Source organism: Danio rerio, chromosome 10, assembly GCF_049306965.1.
Source record: "Danio rerio strain Tuebingen ecotype United States chromosome 10, GRCz12tu, whole genome shotgun sequence".
Classification (NCBI taxonomy): Eukaryota; Metazoa; Chordata; class Actinopteri; order Cypriniformes; family Danionidae; genus Danio; species Danio rerio.
In genome coordinates, this window is record NC_133185.1 from 1,405,001 (window position 1) to 1,427,500 (window position 22,500).

The following is a 22,500-nucleotide window of genomic DNA, read 5'->3' on the forward strand; positions in this document are numbered from 1 at the left end:
CACTGCCATCATTCCCAGCTCTTTTCCGCACATTATCATTTTCTGTCCGCAGCAGAAAGACGAGAGATGCGTTCAGCATGTGTGCTTTGGGTGAATCCAAGGGAAACCACAATAAAAGGTCAGAAATCTGTGATGGATTTCTGGAGACAAAAGGTCACAATCCTTCGCCTGCTCATTCAGGCCTAACGCACAGTCTGGAGGACGACATTCGAGGAGAGAAACGCTTTGATCAGGGATGATCCACAGCAGAAATGAAGCAGGATCTGACTGTGTGTCAGAGGAGGTTCAGAGAGACAGACGGTTGTGCTCTGATTGGAAGTGGCTCATGGAAAACTACAATAGAGTGACGGCAGATATACAGACTTTATTACAAACTGCTGAAGCTAAATAAACAAATATCATTTTCAGAAAGACAAAAAATGCTGGGTTACACACAATTCCTTTGTCATTTCAACACAAACCGATTAAGTAAACTAAGTGTGTGTTGTAGATGATGCTGATGTGTGTGTGTGTGTGTGTTTTAGTAAACGGTGGCTGGTCAACGTGGACTGAGTGGTCAGTGTGCAGCAGTCGATGTGGTCGTGGCTTTCAGAAAAGGACTCGCAGCTGCACAAACCCTGCGCCGCTCAACGGAGGAGCCATCTGTGAAGGACAGGCCATACAGAAACTGGCCTGTAACCCGCTGTGTCCTGGTAAAGCTACATTAGTTTACCTGCTTTATTTGTGTCCTAGTAAAACTATATTCGTTTACTCGCTTTATTTGTGTCCCAGTAGCAAGTATGTGTGTGTGTGTGTGTTTCAGTGGACGGTCTGTGGACGGAGTGGAGCAAATGGTCGACGTGTGGGACGGAGTGCACTCACTGGAGACGCAGGGAATGCAGTGCTCCAGCCCCCAAAAACGGAGGAAAAGACTGTGAGGGAACCGTGCTGCAGTCAAAGAACTGCACTGACGGACTCTGCATGCAGAGTGAGTGATGATGACCTTCATACTGATACTGCTACTGTTGCACACACACACACACAAAAAAATACACACACATATATTCACACTTGCATACACACACATACATATGGTGTAAGGTATGTATGAAGAGTTTTATTTTATATAAATAAAATTATATTTGTAAATATTATATATTTACATATAAAATTATAATTTGTATTATTTATAAATATTTTATATTGAGTTATAAACAATTTTTTAATAATATATAGTCATGCATATATATTATTTATTTATTTATTTTATATAAATTATACATAATATGTAGTTTAAACATTGTTGATAACAATCATTAACAACAACAACAATAATAATAATAATAACAATAGTAATAATGCTAATAATAATAATAATAAAAAGTATAATAACATTAATAACAATAGAAATAATAATGATAATAATAATAATAATAATAATAGTAATAATAATAATAACAATAATAACAATTGTATTAATAATGATAATAATAATAATAATGATAATAATAATAACAATAATAATAATAATAATTATTATTATTATTATTATTATTATTATTATAACAATAATTAAAATACCAAAAATAACTAAACAAAATTACAAAAAATATAAAAACATAATAATTAAATAAAAAAATCAATAATAAATAATAAAATAAATAACTAAATTATCAAAGTAATAAAAGCATTATTTAAAGTTACCTTAAAATTACATGTAAGACAAAAATCAATCAATTAATAAAAAATACATAATTTTTTTTTTTTTATCAAACAAAATATGCACCACAGTACATTTAATTCATATGCCATCAGAGGGTTGTGATTGAATAATTCTGTGTGATGGCGAATCTCCTCTTCCTCTTGATCTGAGATTGGCTTGAAACAGCTGCTGGTGTTGGAGAAACAGCACAAGTCTCCGGGGTAAATATAGCGCAGCATTCAGCAGCTATATTTAAAATAATGATAAGTGATTATGTCAGACTCGCAGAAACCTTCATAATTGCTCCACGTCTATGATTACTATGATTTGGACCCTATTTTAAAAAGCGCAGGAGTCACAGAGAGAGAGAAAGAGAAATGTCACAGACTGAAGAAATCTTTGTGAAGGCAATTATACGTGTTGACAAGCAGTTTTATGGTTCCTCAAGACTTTCAGGACATGCTTTAAACTCACAGAGAAACAGAAAATAGACCTGCTGTGGATGTAATTCCTCATATGAAGGGACAGTTCTCCTAAAGGATCATTCTGTCATCATTTACTTCATCGCTGTTTTTCATTTGTGAAACATAGACGTCAGGGCTGCACGATGGTGGAAAAATCGTTGTTTTTCTGCAGTGAAAATTATGATGAGATTATAATTCCACCAGCTCTATTTGGAAATAGTTCATTAATTTAGAATGACTGAAATGATCTACAAGCATATATGAGCATTATAACTTGAGTAGCAATGTGATAAGGCTGTATATCAGCACTGATCACAGGCCGAGTGCCTTAGTACCCCCCACCAGTGACGATAACCAGCCACATCGCATGGCTACTCATGTGATATTGCATTTATATAAATCTTTGATTCTATGGTGGAAATATACTGAACAGCTTTTATTCTTCAGAAGGGAAAAAAGGAAAGACATGTGAGTGAAAGCAGTAAATGATGAAGGCTTCAGGTTTGCTGCAGTAGTGCTGTGGGAAAATGTAGAGTTTTCCAGCTGTGGTCAGACGCAGGCAGGAGCTTTTTCCATGGCAGAGAAGACTTGAGTGTTTTTGTTGTGTTCATCAGTGAAACAGGAGTCTTCTTAATAAACATGCCGAGCAGCTCTGAAGGAAAAACTCTTTATATCCTGCGAAGTTAAAAGTTCAGTTGTTTTATTTGGATGACTTTTTTTTTTTTTTTGCAGTTTTAACAAAAAAAAATGTTTAACAATGTATGACATGTGGAGCATAATTACGTTTTCCAAGTAATGAAAAAGAAATGTATAAAAAATGTAATTAATAAAAATAGATTTAAATAGATATAATAATAATAATGATAATATTAATAATAATAATAATAATAATAATAATAATAATAATAATATCTCATAAATTATAAATATTTTTTTGGAAAAACATATACTGTACACATATTTATATATAAATATATTTTAGTATGCAAAAAAAATATTGACAAAAGTTTCATCTGTTGATTTTATTAATAGGTCAAGCACAAATGGTGATTTTTATAGTGGAATAATATATATTATATTATATTATATTATATATATATATATATATATATATATATATATATATATATATATATATATATTTATATATATATATATATATGTATGTATGTATGTATGTATGTATGTATGTATGTATGTATGTATGTATGTATGTATGTATGTATGTATGTATGTATGTATGTATATAGTTGAAGTCAGAATTATTATCTAAAAGAAAATGAAAATATATATTTATAATATAATAACAATGAATGAATAATAAAATACCAACAATTAATAAACATAAATGAAATTAAGAAAATAAATAAATATAATATAAATTTAATATATAATATATACTTTATATAATATAATATATAAATAAATAATCTAAATAAAACAATTATAAAAAATAAACAAAGAAATAATTAAATTAAAGAACGAATTAAAATTAAAATAGAAGGTACCAATAAGAAAAAGACTATTATGATTATATAATGAAAACAAATTAAATAATATAATAACAACAAAATCATTGTAAAAATAAAAAAATAAAAAAATAAAAAATAAGTGAATAAAAGCAGTTAAACAAATATTCTAAACTAAAAAAATATTATCAAATAAACAAAGAAAAATCTGAATTTAAAGTAAAATTAAAATAGAAGCTACAAATAAACAAAATATTATTATGATTATCTAAATAAATAATGAAAAAATAACATAATATGATACCAACTACATAATAATAAAATACCATAAATAAAGAACAATAAGTAAATTAAACAAATAAATAAATAAATAAATAATCTAAACAAAAAAAAAAAATTAAGAAGAATAAAATGCAAAAATAAATTAAAAATATGATATAAGGTATAAAAGAAAGAAATGATATTATTATTTAGAAGATATAAAAAAATAACAATAATATAATACCAACAACAACACATAAGTGAATAAATATTTATAAGGAAAATGAATGAATGAGTGATTAATTTAAAAGCACATTAAAATGGATTAAATATAATAGAAAATAAGTAACTATATCAACCAATTATAAAAAAAAAAAAAATTTAAAATATTTAAAAATAAATTTAAAAGTGCACAACAAAACGGTGTATTATATATATGAGTATATATTTTATAAAGTTAAACATAAGAGCACATCCTATCTCCAAAACGCAGACGCAAGTTCATTTCTTCATCAGCAGACACACAGTTTGAGTATTTAAGTGCAATAATAATAGCGAGCGCCCGCACACACACTTCTGCTTGCTTTAATAAATGTTGAGATTGATATTCATCTTGATTAGGTGATGAAAATGAAATGGCCAGGGGTCGCGGTGATGCACAGCAGATTGAATCAAATGCCGTTAATGATAATCAGCAATCTAATTACCACTTTCATTCTGGCGTGCAAACGATGAGCGAGTGTTAATCGGAGTATTGATCAAAGTGTGTGAGGAATCATCCGTCAGTGTGTGTGTGTCTGATGCTCATAACACTCCAACAATATTTCTTCATCACTTTTACAAGCTTCATTTCGCTGCTCAATAGGCCGATTGATAACGCGGTAAAACACAGATTGTTTATTCATTGAGATACTGTATGGTGAGTGCGGTAATCATATTGTTATGTGCTAATAATCTGACCATGCTGCTGAAATTCAGCACTGACTCACGGAAATAATTCACGTTTGTATAGTTTATTGAAGTTGAGAAGTTTGATTTTTAAATGAATAATATTTGTATGTTTTTTGATCAAATTAATGAAGGCATTTTAAATAAATAAATAAATAAAATAAAAAACACACAAACAATTTTATTCATTCCAAATAGAGGCTGGGTATGGTCAATGACAGTGTATATATTCTTACCATGAAAAAACGTATCAACCATAAAAGATTATATACATATAATAAATTAAACTTTAAGCTACTTTAAGCTTAGAAATTAAAACCTAAAATTACTTTTTAACTAAGCTATTTAAAATGTAAAACTAGTTTATACGAATGACAGGATTTGTAGTCCATTTGGTGGCAAGTTGTGACTAGATCGCTGGTGACTGTAACACTACTTTTAACATAAAAATACTTATAACTAATTTTAAACTTTAGGCTACTTAAAATTTAAAACTACTTAAAACTACTTTTAAATTTTAAACTTAAATTTTGTTTAAACTTAAAGCTACTTAAAAATTAGAACTACTTTTAAAGTTAAAATTACTTTTACTCTTTAAGCTACTTAAAACTTAGAATTACTTTTAAATGTTATGCTACTAAAAACTTAAAACTGCTTAAAACTACTTTTAAACTTTAAGCTACTTGAATCTTAAAACTACTTAAAACTTAGAACTTTTAAATTTGAAGCTACTTAAAACCTAAAGATACTTTTAACTTTAAGCCACTTAAAACAGAACTACCTTAAACAATTTTTAAACTTTAAGTTACTTAAATCTAAGAACTACTTAAAACTTAAAAGTGCTTTTAAACTTTAACTACCTAAAACAGAAATAACTTATAACTTAAAACTACATTTAAACTTTAAACTACTTAAAACTTAGAAATACTTTTAAATGTTATGCTACTTAAAACTCAAAACTACTTAAAACTACTTTTAATATTTAAGCTACTTAAAACAAAACTACCTTAAACTATTTTTGAACTTTAAGTTACTTGAATATTAGAACTACTTAAAACCTAAAGCTACTTTTAAACTTGAAGCTACTAAAAATAAAAAACTACTTTTTAAATGTAAAGTTTTTAAGCTACTAAAAACATAGAAATTCTTAAAACGACTTTTAAACTTTAAGCTACTTAAAGCATAGAAATAACTTAGAACTGCTTAAAACTACTTTTAAACTAAAATTACTTTTAAATGTTATGCTACTAAAAACTTAAAACAACTTAAAAATACTTTTGATTAAGCTACTTAAAACAGAAGTACCTTAAACTATTTTAAACTTTAAATTCCTTGAATATTAGAACTAAAAACTTTAAACTTGAAGCTACTTAAAAAGTAAAACTACCTTAAACTACTTTTAAACTTGAAGGTACTTAGAATAAAAAAATTTTTATTTAACCTTTTGAAGCTACTAAAAACATAGAAATACTTCAAACGACTTTTAAACTAAAATTACGTTTAAATGTTATGCTACTAAAAACGTAAAACTACTTTTAAAATTAAAGCTACTTAAAAGGCATTTTTTTCCAAGACAGCCTAAAGTTTGTCTTAGATATAAAATGTAAAATATAGAGAATCAGGTCAGCTTTTACCAGTGATTAAATTTACTTCTTTTGAATTACCGACTTTAAGTACATAATAACTGTAAGCAATAATAGGTATTAGTCTGGTTCAGCATGTGTTGTTGTACATGTTGTAAATATACAGTATGTACAGTATTAAACTGAAACTAAATGACCTAAAAATGAAAAGTTTCCCCCTACTTGACTTTTTTCAGAGGGAAAGTTATTTAATTACAGTTCCTTTTGTAACTAAATACACCCAGCACTGATTATAACCCGCTTTTTGTTGAAATGTAATTATTACTTCAGTTCTTTTAACGCATCTTCCAGCAGACGCAGGGATACTCCAGTCATTCCTCTGCTATTTGAATCGTCTTATTAGTTTTTTCGCAGTGAAATGCATTGTGGGAGCATTAGTCCAGCGCAGATTGATGGCGAGTTTGTGGGGAATATAAAACCCATAACGTTATAGATTTAGACTCACTTCCCCTGATTGATTTTTCCCACCGGTTCTCCGGCTAAAAGGGTGAAGCCACTTATGCGCATGCTAATGACCGTTTATCAGAAATCCACATCATCTGAAAGCGCACATTATTGCAAATATCATCGGGCACGAATTACGCCTGATAGGTGAACTCACCTCGTCCCGTTAGAAAGCATTTACAGAGCGTTTCCTTTGCGCTAATGCCCTCGGATCTTAGCGTATTTGCTTTCTTTTTGAGTTTGTGAAGTGCTCAGATTGTGTTTGGGCTGCGGTGTCAGCTGAAGTGGGATTGAATTTGAGCTGTTTTTCTGGATTTTGGCTCTGTAGTTTTAACCTTTTGCTGTTTGTGTGCTGTCTTTCTGTGTTATGATGTTGCTTTTCAGGGCTTTTTGTTGCTTAATGCACAGACAGATGACATTTTCTTGACATATCGATCGGTGGAAAGGGCATGACAAACACAAGGGCAAACGCCGGCTTCTTCTTCTTCTGCTTCATCTGTCAGAAACTGGATCTTGTGCAAATTTGTGCTGGATGAAATGTAATATTTGCACTGATGCTCTCACCGATCAAACAACAGCAGACGCTAATAAAAGCACAGTGACAGACTTTGAGCTGTGTTTGGGAGGATAGCATGAAAATAGCACGGTTGATTAATGGGAAATGGTTTGCATTTGTAATGAACGAATAACTACTTGTTAAATATGTGACTAAACCGAAAAATAAATGAATGAATGAAAGATTTCTAAATTTACTTTGACTTGCATTTGACTTGAGGCTATGCAAGAAAAGGATACAGGTAATTGACTAGCCTGCCTGTAGTCCCGACCTGTCCCCAAAAGAATATGTGTGACATGTTTTGAAACTCGTGCTGTTGCCCACCTTAAGACTTGTTTAGAGGATGAATAAGACACAATTACACCTGAAACGCTTCATCACTTGGTATTTTCAATCCCTAAACATCTTTTAAGTGTTGTGAAAAGGAACGGCAACATTACAATGTGGTAAATGCTTGATACCGATACAACTTTTTTTGGAATGTGATCCAAGAACCAAAACTGGAATACATGTTTATTTAAAAACAAACAATAAAAATCACGAGGTTTGTTGTATCGTCTGCAATTCTTGCAAAAAAAGTCTTAAGGTGGGCAACAGTACAGAGTCTTTGTTAGCGCATTTTGCACTTTTGCACACATTCTTTATTAGAGACTGGTCGGGACTGCAGGCAGGCCAGTCGAGTGCATAAAGTGTCAAATGTATAAAAAGGAGAAAAATCAAAAGAAAACCCTCCCCAAAATAGCATGTACCATACAAATAACAACACAAAATATTTTATATTAATGCTGAAATATACTAGTATTAATCAGCTCGACATTTTAATTCATAAACATATTAAATTTGCATTTGTTTGTTTTTGTAAATAATGATATTGCACAAATATTCTAAATTATAATATTATTAATATTATTTTATTGTTATTGTTATTATAATTATTATTATTATTAATAATATTATTTTATTGTTATTATTATTGTTGTTATTATTATTATTATTATTATTATTACTTTATTGTAATTATTATTATTAGTAATATTATTGTTATTATTATTGTTGTTGTTATTATTATTTTATTAATTTTATTATTATTGTTGTTGTTATTGTTATAACTTTATTGTTGTTATTATTATTATTTTATTGTTGTTATTATTTTTTTCATTATTATTATTATTTTATTGTTGTTTTGTTGTTGTTATTATTATTATTATTATTATTGTGATTATTATTATTGTTGTTGTTGTTTTTATTGTTATTATTTTATTGTTATTATTAATATATTTATTATTATTATTATTATTATTATTATTATTATTATTATTATTATTATTATTATTGATATTATTATTATTATTGATATTGATATTATTATTATTTTATTGTTAATATAATTATATTTATTATTATAATTTTTAAAAAAACTGATACAATGAGACTTTATGCTCTATAATAGGCAGGAAATAATGCCACATTATAATTCGATTTCATTGGTATGTACATAATGTGTGTCCTTTTAGTATGCATTGTGTGTTCTGCGATTGTGAGATTAAGCGTCTCTTTTCTAGGTGTCAGAGGTCAACACCTCGGTCAATATCATGCACATAAATGCTCCATCCATCAGGTCATTGATTCTGCTGTCCGTCAATGTATCCACCGCTCTGTCCATTTCTACATCCATATGTGACTTTTGTGTTTCAGTTCACACGTTTAGCTATTAAACAGATTTACTGTCAGATTTACAGGCTCTTCAGACTCACTCGCATTGCCAGACAACAAGCTAATTACAGTATTTAAGTGTCCACAGAAGTGGCTGGTAATATTCTGCTTATTATTGTCAGGGTTGTGTTGGTAGGGAAGGAGGGAGGATGCAACTAAAATGGGTGTTTATCTAACAGATCAAAAACAGAAGACAACAAAACTACCTCAGGGTGGAAACAAAACATTAACTATGGAACTCTTTAGAGTGAGCTGGACTGGCAGAGTAATCAGTAAACAGGCGAAGGTTAAACAAACTAAACATAAAAGAATCAAGAGTCAAAACATGCCTAGACAATCCAGGAAATGCTTAGAAATGTTCACTACAGGGAAACAAGACTCGGCATTGATAACAGAAACCGAGACCTCATGCTCAAAACAAAGAAAAAGACAGACAAAGACAGAAGAGATGAGTGCATGGCCCAAGTATACTCAGGTTAAGCACTACATCCAAGACTGTACTGGACAGAACTAGAGTCTGGACTACTCCACCAAATCAGGAGTAAACAAGACAACACTAGATGTCCCCAAGGGGAACACCCAACAAGATACATGACTCAGGACTGGCAAGAAACAAAACAAAACAGGCAATACAACAAGACAGAATAGTGAACGGACAAGTAACCAGGGAGGGAGGGAGAGGAAAACCAGGGCGGGTGCGTGTTGGTTCAAGGTCTTAGCAGGAGACCATGGTGAAGCTTGAGGGACAGATAATGGAATGTCTGGTTGGTCTAGGGTCCTAGTAAGAGCAAAAGGTGGAGGTGGAGGGACAGTCCAAGGAGTCTCTGATGAGTCTAGGGTCTTAGCAGGAGGACAGGGTGGAGCTCGAGGCACAGTCTACATAGGGTCTGGTGGGCCTAGGGTTCTAGCAGAAGGAAGGCCATGGTGGAGCTTGAGAGACAGTGTAGGTAGGGTCCGGTGGGTCTTGGGTCATAGCAGGAGGCCATGGTGGAGCTTGAGGGACAGTCTAGGAAGGGTCCAGTGAGTCTAGGGTCCCAGCAGGAGGCCATAGTGGAGCATGAGGGACAGTCTAGGGAGGACTCGGTGAGTCTAGAGTCCTAGCAGGAGGCCATAGTGGAGCTTGAGGGACAGTCTAGAACAGGGATCACCAAACTGGTGGTCCGGTGTCCTGCAGATTTTAGCTACAACCCTAATCAAACACACCTAAACAAGCTAGTCAAGGTCTTACTAGGTATACTTGAAACACCCAGGCAGGTGTGTTGAGGCAAGTTGCAGTTAAACCCTGCAGGGCACCGGACCTCCAGGAATGAGATTGGTGACCCCTGGTCTAGAGAATGTCCAATAAGTCTAGAGTCCTAGCGGGAGAAAAGGGTAGAGGTGGAGGGACAGTCCAAGGATACTCTTATGGGTCTAGGGTCCTAGCAGGGGGACAGGGTGGAGCTTTAGCCACAGTCTAGGTACGGTACCGTGGGTCTAGGGTCCTAGCAGGAGGCCATGGTATGGCTTGAGGGACAGTCTAGGAAGGGTCTGGTGGGTCTAGGGTCCTAGCAGGAGGAAAGGGTGGAGGCGGAGGGACAGTCCAAGGAGACTCTGATGGGTCTAGGGTCCTAGCAGGAGGACAGGGTGGAGCTGGAGTGGCAGTCCAGCGTGGGTCCGGTCGGTCTAAAATTCTAGCAGGAGGCCAGATCAGGGACGGTGTGGTGGGTCAGGGGCCTCAGCTGATGGCCAGGGTGCATCTGACAGCAATTGTCTCACAGCAATTCTAAACTTTTTGATTTAGTGGCTAATTTGTATGATTTTGTATGATCTCATTCATACAATTTGCTCATCCCCCAATGACTGAACTTGTACAAATGTGTACAAATTAGCCACTAAACAGACAAACCATAAAGTTTTCTTGTGAGATCCGGTTTTCTGAAGAGACAGTCCAGCGCGGAATCAGAGGGATCCAAGGAGCATCAGATGGGGCAAACAGGGCAGGGGTCTTGATGGGGACAGGAAGGGCTGGAGGCCTGTGGGGAGCCAGCAGGGCCAGCAAGGTGAAGAGATTAGGCAGCGTAGACAGGACAATTAGCTGGAATGAGGCCAGCAGGGCAGGGTGCTTGAGGGATACAGACAGCCCAGCATTGGCACTATTATTTATAATGACTAGTCTTATGAACGCCGCTCTAAGTCAAGCATTACCCAATTTTTAAACTGTACATTTATATTTAATAGTGATTGTCCATGTTGTGAGTGTTACAAGAACCACCATTTTTTCACTAGGATAAAAGCATCGAAAGCAGCAGCACTGAAGTATTTGATGAGCACGCAGCCTCTGGATATGCAGATGTGCTTGAGCCGTCCTCCTCCAGCCGGTGCGCGTGTGATTTAAGGCCGTTCCTCATGCTACATTAGAGGGCGTCTCTTCTCTAATAGCGTCCAGCTCCCCGAGTGCCGATCCCTCATGTCCATGTGTCAGCTGTGAGGCTGCGAGTGCTTTTGACTCATTGACTCCAACCCTGTTTATCAGCTTAAAACCATCCATCGCGCTCGCTCGTTAGTCCTAATGAAGCACTAAAACGCGGCTGACGGATGGCCACGTTCCTCGTTTGTCTGCAGAAAGAGTCCAGGAGAGGGTGAAAGTGACACCAAATGGAGAAGAATAGTCCCGGGCTCCGTCCTCATCATCGCTCATGTCTTTGTTGGCTTGTTTGATTTTTTTTTTTTGTTGTTCAATCCGATTGTGTTGAATTTGATTTTCATCCCTCACCCTCCATCCCTCCCTCTCTCCCAAAGGTTCCTTATATCAGAAGTCCTCCGAGCACACAGACAAGAGCAATGCTCTGCCACATCCATGTGAGTCCCTCATTTCATTGCTTTCTGTTTGCATGCGTCTCCAATCCTTCCTTATTTCCTCCTTTTTTCTTTTCTCAACTCATGCCATCCCTTTTTTACTCTCAGGAGTCTTTAAAGGGATAGTTCACCCAAATATGACAATTGACTTACTACTTACTGGCTCTCTAGTGCTTAAACATTTTTTAAAAAGAAACTCTAAGGTTTGAAAGTAGAGTAGTAGAAAGTAGAAGTAAAGACTAAAGAAATTATGACATTCATTTTTGGGTGAATAATCCATTTAAATGCTAAAAAGAATACATAAACTAATCAAAGGTGCTATCATCTTTCAATCTACACATGAAAAATGCCATACTAGTTTTACTATAGTGTATTTGAACCATAGTAAAGTGTATTTTACTGTATTTATATATAATAGTATTTACAACACTTTATAATATTATCTGTAGTGAACTGATGAACCATAATAAATGCTGTAATGTACTTTAGTTTTTACTTTAATAAATGGTGGTGTATTAAAGTATAATATAGTTGTAGAAAACTACAGTGTTGGGTCATTTGTTTATATAGCTGTTGTTGTTGTGTTGCCATAGCAACTATAGAATCACTGTAACAGACTAATTACTGCAGTTCTTAGGTTACCATAGCAACTATAGAATCACCACAACAGATTAATCACTGTAGTTGTTGTGTTGCCATAGCGACTATAGAATCACTACAACAGATTAATCATTGTAGTTGTTGTGTTGCCATAGCGACTATAGAATCACCACAACAGATTAATCATTGTAGTTGTTGTGTTGCCATAGCGATTATAGAATCACCACAATAGATTACTGTAATTGTTGTTGCTATAGCAACTATAGAATCACCACAATAGGTTAATCACTGTAGTTGTTGTGTTGCCATAGCGACTATAGAATCACCACAACAGATTAATCACTGTAGTTGTTGTGTTGCCATAGCGACTATAGAATCACCACAACAGATTAATCACTGTAGTTGTTGTGTTGCCATAGCGACTATAGAATCACCACAATAGATTACTGTAATTGTTGTTGCCATAGCAACTATAGAATCACCACAATAGGTTAATTACTTTAATTGTTTGTTGCCATAGCAACTATAAAATCACCACAACAGGTTAATTGCTTTAATTGTTTGTTGCCATAGCAACTATAGAATCGCCACAAAAGGTTAATTACTTGAACTGTTGTGTTGCTATAGCAACTATAGAATCACCACAACAGATTAATTCATGTACGTTACTATAGTATGGTTTAAAAGCACTATAGTATTACTGCAGTATTTTAAAAAAAAAATTTCTGGTGGTTTATAACTTTTTTGCTGCCTTAAGTACAGGTGACCATCTAAACCAGCTTAGACCAGAAAACAACCGAAGCAGACTTTTATTATGTGACCAAACCGCATAGCTTGATCTCTTTGACACTGAGAGGTCGAGTAAACCAGCTTAGATCAACTTTAAAATGTCTGTTAGCTGTTTGTTTGGCTAGTTTCTGGGTTTATATGCCTCTTGTGTTTTTAAGTTTAGTTTTTGTGTGTTAATCCTGGACCAATTTTGACCAGCTAAAGACCTCAACATATCTAGTCAAGCAATTATGAGTGTTGTTTTTGTGTGTATAAGTGTGTGTAGGAGTGTTTGTGTGTGCACATGTGTGTTTGTGTATCTGCTTGTGTTTGAGTGTGTGTGTGCGCGTATGTAACTGCTGTGTGTGTGTAACTGCTTGTGTGTGTGTGTGTGTGTGTGTGTGTGTGTGTGTGTGTGTGTGTGTGCGCGCGTGTGTGTGCGCGTGTGTGTGTGTGTGTGTGTGCACGCGTATGTAACTGCTGTATGTGTGTGTAACTGCTTGTGTGTGTGTGTGTGTGTGTGTGTCCAGCTCAGTAATGCGTTTCATTTGCAGGCTGTTTTCCTGCTCTGCTCTTGTACCTGCGCTCGCCGGTGTTCAAAGAAACGTATTAATCTGAGCGCTACATTTTAATGCTGACCCCCGGTGAGTGTGTGTGTGCTTTATCATCAAAGGCCGAGCGCGGGCCGTCCGGACGGCAGACTCACGCGGGGGAGATGATATCGCTGGACTTTCATCACTGCGTCTGCATCCGCTCCAGTATCAGCCCTCCTGCAGAAGCTCATCATTCACAGCTAAACATCAGCCAGAGAATGAGGGAGCCTTTCACATGTGCGGGTTTCTCAGCAGCAGAAGTGGATGACTTGGTCAACTTAGAGCTCAGTGAATAGGAGAATACAACTAATTATTATTCTACAATCCTATCAGCTGAAATATTTAGAGAGAAAATCCAGCATGGTGTTATCAAGACTTTCAGAAAGAGCAAATCAATAGTGTTAAACTGATAACGGCAGCCGGAAGAGAGAATAATGTCAGATTTACAAAACACACTGCGTTAGAAACACCATGCATAAGTGTGTGTGTGTGATAATAATAATTCCTCACATTTATATAGCACTTGGACACTCAAAGCACATTTTTGGGGGGGGCTCTTCTCATCAAGCACCAGTGTGCAACATCCACTTGGATGATGCGACGGCAGCTATTTTGCGTCAGACCGGACACCAGCTGATTGGTGGAGAGGAGCAAAGTGATGAAGCCAGTTATGATATGGGGATGGTTAGGAGGCCATGATGGTAAGAGGCCAGTGGGCAGATTTGGCCAGGATGCCAGGGTTAAACCCCTACTCTTTATTGAAGGACATCCTGGGATTTTTAATGAGCACTGAGAGTCGGGACCTCGGTTGAACCTGGCATCTGAAAGACGGCGCTTACTGAGCAGTATAGATTCTCCATTATTATACTAGGGACCCACACAGACTGCAGGTTGAGCACCCCCTGCTGGCCTCGCTAACACCACTGCCAACAACAACCGAGCTTTCCCATGTGGTCTCCCATCCAGGTACTGACCAGGCGCAGCCCTGCTTAGCTTCAGTGGTCAATTATGTGAGAGTTGCAGAGAGCTAGCGTGTGTGCATGCTTGCGCATGTGCACATGTGTGTGTGTGCTAGGAATTTAACGACTATTAAAGTGCACTTCAAAGTCGAGTCGACTAGTCGCTGATGTCGTCATCAACAAAACACAGGATGCAAATGTTGTGCAACACGCCACACTTTGCTATTTCAAGTGTTCACACTTAGATAGTTAGCTGCTTGACGCTCTTCGTAAGTTTGGCATGCTGTCCTGGTAAAAAAATTTAAGCTCGGAGATAATTGAACGCTACGGGGCGGTATGACGCCATTCCTTTTCACACTAACCAGCTGACCACTCACCTCCATTTGGATGGTTTTACTGCAGTTACAGTTAGCTTGCCGCTTACTGTATGTTGGCAGACTTGAGACGTCAAGTGGAGTTGACCATGATGACAGGGTTCGAGAACAGTTCCAGAAAGCAGGTAAAACGATAGCAAAAACCAAAACATAAAAGAAAAAAGTAATAACCCTGCTGAAAAATCCAGTTTAAACCAGCCTAGACTTGTCAGCTGGTTTTAGCTGGTCGACCAGGTTGGTTTTAGAGGGGTTTTGGCCACTTCCAGGCTGGTTTCAAGCCATTTCCAGCCTGGTTTTAGCTGGTCAGGCTGGGAGATGACCAGCTAAAACCAGCTTGACCTGCCTAGCCAAGTCAAAACCAGCTATATCCATCTTAAACCAGCCTGGTTTTAGCTGGATTTGGCTGGTCATTTTCCAGCCTGACCAGCTAAGACCAGGCTGGAAATGGCTGGAAACCAGCCTGGAAGTGGTTAAAACCTTTCTAAAACCAGGCTGGTTGACCAGCTAAAAGCCTAGGCTGGTTTAAGCTGGATTTTTCAGCAGGGAACACAGGATGAGAATGTGGTAAAAATCAGGCGAGGGCTTTTGTTTTTCTGGATTGTTGGTTTAGAGAAGCATGTGATTGGGTTAATCTGTGCTTTTGAAAACACTATCGGTTGGGTTTGGGGAAGGAGAATGGGTCAGTCGATCAGTCAGTCAGTCAGTTGACAGCGGTGGATTTACGCGAGAACAGCAGGTCTAAATGGCACTCACTGGAGAAATGTAAGATCTCAGAAAGCGTACACAGCGGCCTCTGGTGGATTCGTGAAAACAAAAACTGCAAAAAAAAAAAAAAAGTACCTCCTGGGAAGTATTTGGTGCGCTTCAGAAATTTGAGGCTGGGTTGTTGAAAAGCGTCATGCGAGAGTGTTAAAGTTGAGTAGTTTGTGCAAACCCTCATGTGTGCATGTGTGTAAAAATGTATGTGCGCTTGTGTATGTGTCTCTCTGTATCTCATATATGTGTGTGTGTGTGTGTGTGTGTGTGTGTGTGTGTGTGTGTGTGTGTGTGTTTGCGTGTGTGTGGTGGCGCGTGGAGACACTGCTCCTCCTGCAGGCTCTGAGTCTGTAAGATAATCAAACTCTGTTAGTGTCCCGTCTGCAGCTTCAGGCTCCTGCGGGTCGATAGGATGAGCTCCACTGTGCTCACCCTGAACTACACACACACACACACACAAACACACACACACCTGGAGGAACTCCTTCAGTCCACAACAGAGCTGCTTTTTTATTTACTTTTTGATCTTTTTCTTTCTGTCTTCTTTCTGTTTTGGATCGAGAAATAAACTATAATCCATCCTGTGAAGCATCTGCTGTTGTGTAGGGAGCCGTGCAGGTCTGGAATGTAATTGGCGTGTGCCTATAATCTGCATTTGGAGGAAAAATTGCGAAAGAGAAAACACAGAAGACTGTAATGAGAGACGCATATGAAGATTGAGGAGTGCTTATAAGAAAACAACACCTTGATGAGCTAACGTTTAAAATTAATATCAATACATATTACTATTGTTATTGAGTAGTATTAGTATAGTATTGGATAGTGTAATGTTCTGTACAACAACAGTCACATTATAATAATAATAATTATTATTATTATTATTATTAACATTAACATTATTATTAATTGTATTATTATTATTATTATTATTATTATTATTATTATTATTAACGTTATTATTATTATTATTATTATTATTATTATTGTCAACATTATTATTATTATTATTTTATTATTATTAACATTAACATAAGTAGTAAAATTATTATTAATAATAACATTAATATCATTGTTGTTGTTGTTGTAGTTGTTATTGTTATATTATTATTATTATTATTATATGAAATTGAATAAAGCTAATATATATTTTAATAATAATTATTATTATTATTCATTCATTCATTTTCTTGTCGGCTTAGACTCTTTGTTAATCCGGGGTCATCGCAGCGGAATGTTTTGCCAACTTTTGTGTACAAAAATATTGCTTTTTAACCCTTTGACTGCCCCTCTACGGTTGTCCATTTTTTCACTGTTTTAAATAGTGACTGTCAAAGTCGTTTAAAAAGTGGTTTAGACACAAACAGCATTAAAAAAAAAAAATATATATATATATATATATATATATATATATATATATATATATATATATATATATATATATATATATATATATATATATATCGAACGAACATAATCCTGTTGCACTACTACACTTGATTTTGGTTTTATTGTAAAAATAAAATTAATAATTAATTAATTATGCTTAATAAAGATAATAATAAAGATTATTTACTATTCAAAATGTTTTATTTAGTATATTTTTTTATAAATTGGTCTTGCACTTTTTCATAGTGTTTTTTATAGATTTTTCATAGTATTTAATTACGGTACTTTTATCCAAACATTTTTTCTTTGTGGGCAAGTTAAAGGGTTAAAATACATCACCCCAGTGACAGCATTTGTGCTTTTATTGGAGTGTATTTACCTAAATCTTAGTGTGTGTTTTTTTCTTTATAGAATAACTGGAATATTACAATTAAAATAATAACAACAATTATTATTATTATTATTATTATTATTATTATTATTATGAACTACTACTACTAATAGTTTATTTATACACACACACACACACACACACACATATATATATATATATATATATATATATATATATATATATATATATATATATATATATATATAAAATTTTTAACAGGAGTGGCACAGTGACTCAGTGGTTAGCACATTCGCCTCACAGCAAGAAGGTCGCTGGTTCGAGCCTCGGCTGGGTCAGTTGGCATTTCTGTGTGGAGTTTGCATGTTCTCCCTGTGTTGGCGTGGGTTTCCTCCGGGTGCTCCGGTTTCCCCCACAGTCCAAACACATGTGCTATAGGGGAATTGAACTAAATTGGCCATAGTGTATGAGTGTGTGTGTGTGTGTGTGAACGAGTGTGTATGGATGTTTCCCAGCACTGGGTTGCGGCCGGAAGGGCATCCACTGTGTAAAACATATGCTGGAATAGTTAGCAGTTCATTCTGCTGTGGTGACCCCTGATAAATAAGGCACTAAGGTGAAGGAAAATGAGTGGATTTTATATAATTCTGTTTGTTTCACTCTTAGATAGCCTTATTCTAGTATTTAAATATAATCACAACATATATTACCAGTGCTTTTTAAATCACCCCCTGAATCAGAGAGGTTTACAGTGTGTGTGAATCTGTAGTGTGTGTGTGTGTGTGCGTGTCAGTGAATGTGGTTTATTGTACTCGTGGCTGACAGCGCCCTCTGCTGGTGCTCTACAGCTCTATCACTGCAGACACACGAGTGCAGCAGACTCAATCAGAGACGTGTGTGTGTGTGTGTGTGTTTCTACACTACTCTCCTGCAACTGTGCATAGCTGGAATGTTTCACAACCTGTAATATTATATCTTATATTCTCTTTGTTCTTCTATGTTAAGCTGCTTTTACACACAATATATTTAAAAAGAGCTATCGAAATAAAGATGAGTGAATTCATTTGTGTGTGTGTGCGTGTGTGCATGTGTGTGTGTGTTTGTTTGTGTGCATGTGTGTGTGTGTGTGTGTGTGTTCAGCGGCCCCTAGCACAGATGACGTGGCGCTGTACGTGGGCATCGTGATCGCCGTCATCATGTGTCTGGTGATCTCGGTGATCGTGGCGCTCTTCGTCTACAGGAAAAACCACCGAGACTTCGACTCGGACATCATGGACTCATCTGCGCTCAACGGAGGATTCCAGCCTGTCAACATCAAGACGGCACGCACAGGTAACACACACACACACACTTAATCATTCCAGGCCTTCATCATCAAGACGCCACGCACTGGTGAAAACAGCACAGCACACACACCCACACACATTGTCACTAGTGGGTGGGGCTTTCTCCATAGAGAGGGAAAGCCCCGCCCACTAGTGGCCGTCTCTCCCTCATTAGCATAAACAGCAACCATTAGAGTTGTTGAATCTGCCACTATGCTGACTCACAGGCGTTTGTAGCTCCACCCTCTTTCATAAAGAGCACATTCGCATTTAAAGCGACAGTCACCAAAACGCCACCATTAGGATGAAAGCCTGAAAGGGTCAGCTTCAGAGAGTTATTAACATTATCTGTGGGCTATTCTCAGCTCAAACTGAAACACACACACACACTCTAAGGACATCAGACACATCAAGACACTACCTCTTGTCAAAAAGGGCATGATAGGTCACCTGTAAAGGATTGACACCTAGTGGTCGAACTTGGTTTAGCAATCCAAATTCTAAATATTGGAGAAGGTTTTTTCACCCGGCACCTTTATAACACTGGAAAACTAGCAAAATATTATGTGCTGTCATCATTCATTCAATCTTAAATTTATCAGGGGTTGCCACAGCGGAATGAACCGCCAACTATTCCAGCATATGTTTTACACAGCGGATGCCCTTCCAGCTGCGACCCAGTACTGGGAAACACCCATACACACTCGTTTACACACCCTAAGGCTAATTTAGTTCATCAATTCCCCTGTACTGCATGTGTTTGGACTGTGGGGGAAACCGGAGCACCTGGAGGAAACCCACGCCAACACGGGGAGGACATGCAAACTCCACACAGAAACGCTAACAGACCCTGCCGGGGCTCAAACCTGCCACATTGCTAACCACTGAGCCACCGTGCCGCCCTAGAGCAGAAATATTACCAATGAAATCATCCCAGGGGCAGATGTTTGAAAGCAAGCTGATAAAGCCATGAGGAATGATCTGTCATTTCCTTTATCATTACAGTGACACACACACACACACACACACACACACACACACACACACACACTCACACTCACACACACACAGATGAGTATCAGAATGCAGTGACGCATACTGTGATTGATGCCATATTTTTAATAACTGTAATCAAAGCTGGATTCAGTCCCATTTCCAGTAGATATTTCTGTCTGTGTGTTTCTGATGGGGCATCGGTAGATACAGTGTGTGTGTGTGTGTGTGTGTGTGTGTGTGTGTGTGTGTGTGTGTGTCTGTGGGTGTGTCTGTGTGTGTGTCTGTGGGTGTGTCTGTGTGTGTGGTGTGTGCGTGTGTGCGTGTGTGTGTGTGTGCGCGTGTGTGTGTGTGTGTGTGTGTGTGTGTGTGTGTGTGTGTGTGTGTGTGTGTGTGTGTGCGTGCGTGTGTGTGCGTGTGTGTGTGTGTGTGCGTGTGTGTGTATGTGTACATGTGTGTGTATGCGTGCATCACACACTCACACATGCATTAACATGTACATGTACAGACACACACACACTCTCTTACACACAGATGGACACATGCAATCACAAACACAGACACACACACACACACACACATGCTCTCACATACAAGCTCAGACACACTCAGAAACATGCATAAACACACACACACATACATGCACACATACACAGACACACACACAAAAAATGCACACACATGCATAAATACACACAAGCATGCACACACACGTACACACACACACACACACACACTTACATACATGCATAAACACACAAAAAAACATGTACGCACATAGACAGATATATGCAAACACACACACACTGAAACAAGCACTCACAAACACGCACACACTGAAACATGCACTTACACACACACACATTAGCACATTCTGTGGGAGAAACCGGAGCACCCGGAGGAAACCCACGCCAACTCGGGGAGAACATGCAAACTCCACACAGAAATGACAACTGAGACAGCCGGGGCTCGAACCAGCGACCTTCTTGCTGTGAGGCCACTGTGTCACCTGAATTGAGTTGAACTGAATCTGTATGTCTGAATCACACTGTATGTGTGTGTGTGTGTGTGTGTGTGTGTGTGTGTGTGTGTGTGTGTATAGCAGACCTGCTGACGGCTCCCCCTGACCTGACGTCGGCCGCTGCGCTGTACCGCGGGCCGGTTTACGCTCTGCATGACGTGGCTGATAAAATCCCCATGACCAACTCCCCGCTGCTGGAGCCGCTGCCCAACCTGAAGATCAAGGTGTACAACTCGTCAGGGCTGGTGACCCCGCAGGACGACCCCAGTGACGCCTCGCCCAAACTGCCCCGAGCTCTGCTGGACGGCGACACCATCGGCCGGCGCACACACACACAGACACAAACACTAATGCGCTGCTGGGACCCGTCCTGCACCGCGTTCGGCTCATTCAATGCACTCGGGGGACACCTGATCGTGCCAAACTCAGGTCAGTGTGTGTGTGTGTGTGTGTGTGAGTTAAAGAGAGTGTGTTTGTGAGAGGGAGAGTGCATGTGTGTTTGTGTGAGTGTGTGTGTGTGTACATCTAGTTGTACGAATATGTGAGAGAGTGTGTGGTGTGTGTGTGCGAGAGAGAGAGAGACTGTTTGTGAGTGAGACTGTGTCTCTCTGTGTAAGTGTGTGTGTGTGTGTATGCATGTAACACACACACTCACACATGCATTAACATGTACATGTACAGACTCGCACTCACAAACACAGACACAGACACACAAATGCACACACACACAGACACATGCTCTCACATACAAGCACAGACACACTCAGACACTCAAACATGCATAAACACACACACACACACATGCATGCATGCACAAATACACACTTGCACACATACACAGACACACACACACACAAAAAAAATGCACACACATACGCTTAAATACACACATAAGCATGCACTCACACACACACACACACTTAAATACATGCATAAACACACGCAAACACACACAAGAACATGTGTGACAGATATACGAGAACACACACACACACTTTCTCTCATACACACAGATGGACACATGCACACTCGGACATGCACTCACTAACACAGACACATATGCACACACACATGCTCTCACATACAAGCACAGACACACTCAGACATACTCACAAACATACATAAACACACACACGCATGCATGCACACATACACACTCGCTCATATAAACAGACACACACACACAAAATGCACACACATACGCATAAATACACACATAAGCATGCGCTTACACACACACACACAAACACACACACACTTAAATACATGCATAAACACAAGCAAATGCACACAAAAACGTTTTACGCAGTGGATGCCCTTCCAGCTGCAACCCTACACTGGGAAACACCCATACAAAAT

At 37.2% G+C, this 22,500-nt stretch overlaps 1 protein-coding gene across 10 annotated transcripts in view; it reads left to right on the plus strand.

Moving 5' to 3' along the window:
* unc5cb (unc-5 netrin receptor Cb) overlaps positions 1 to 22,500 on the plus strand; it is a 256,956-nt gene that overhangs the window by 214,712 nt on the left and 19,744 nt on the right. For 3 of the 10 annotated variants that reach the window (XM_073914032.1, XM_073914036.1, XM_073914038.1), the window contains 5 exons: positions 525 to 692; positions 803 to 967; positions 11,958 to 12,017; positions 18,943 to 19,134; positions 21,226 to 21,570. In XM_073914032.1, the coding sequence (XP_073770133.1) occupies positions 525 to 692; positions 803 to 967; positions 11,958 to 12,017; positions 18,943 to 19,134; positions 21,226 to 21,570 (930 nt within the window). 10 annotated transcript variants of the gene reach the window in all.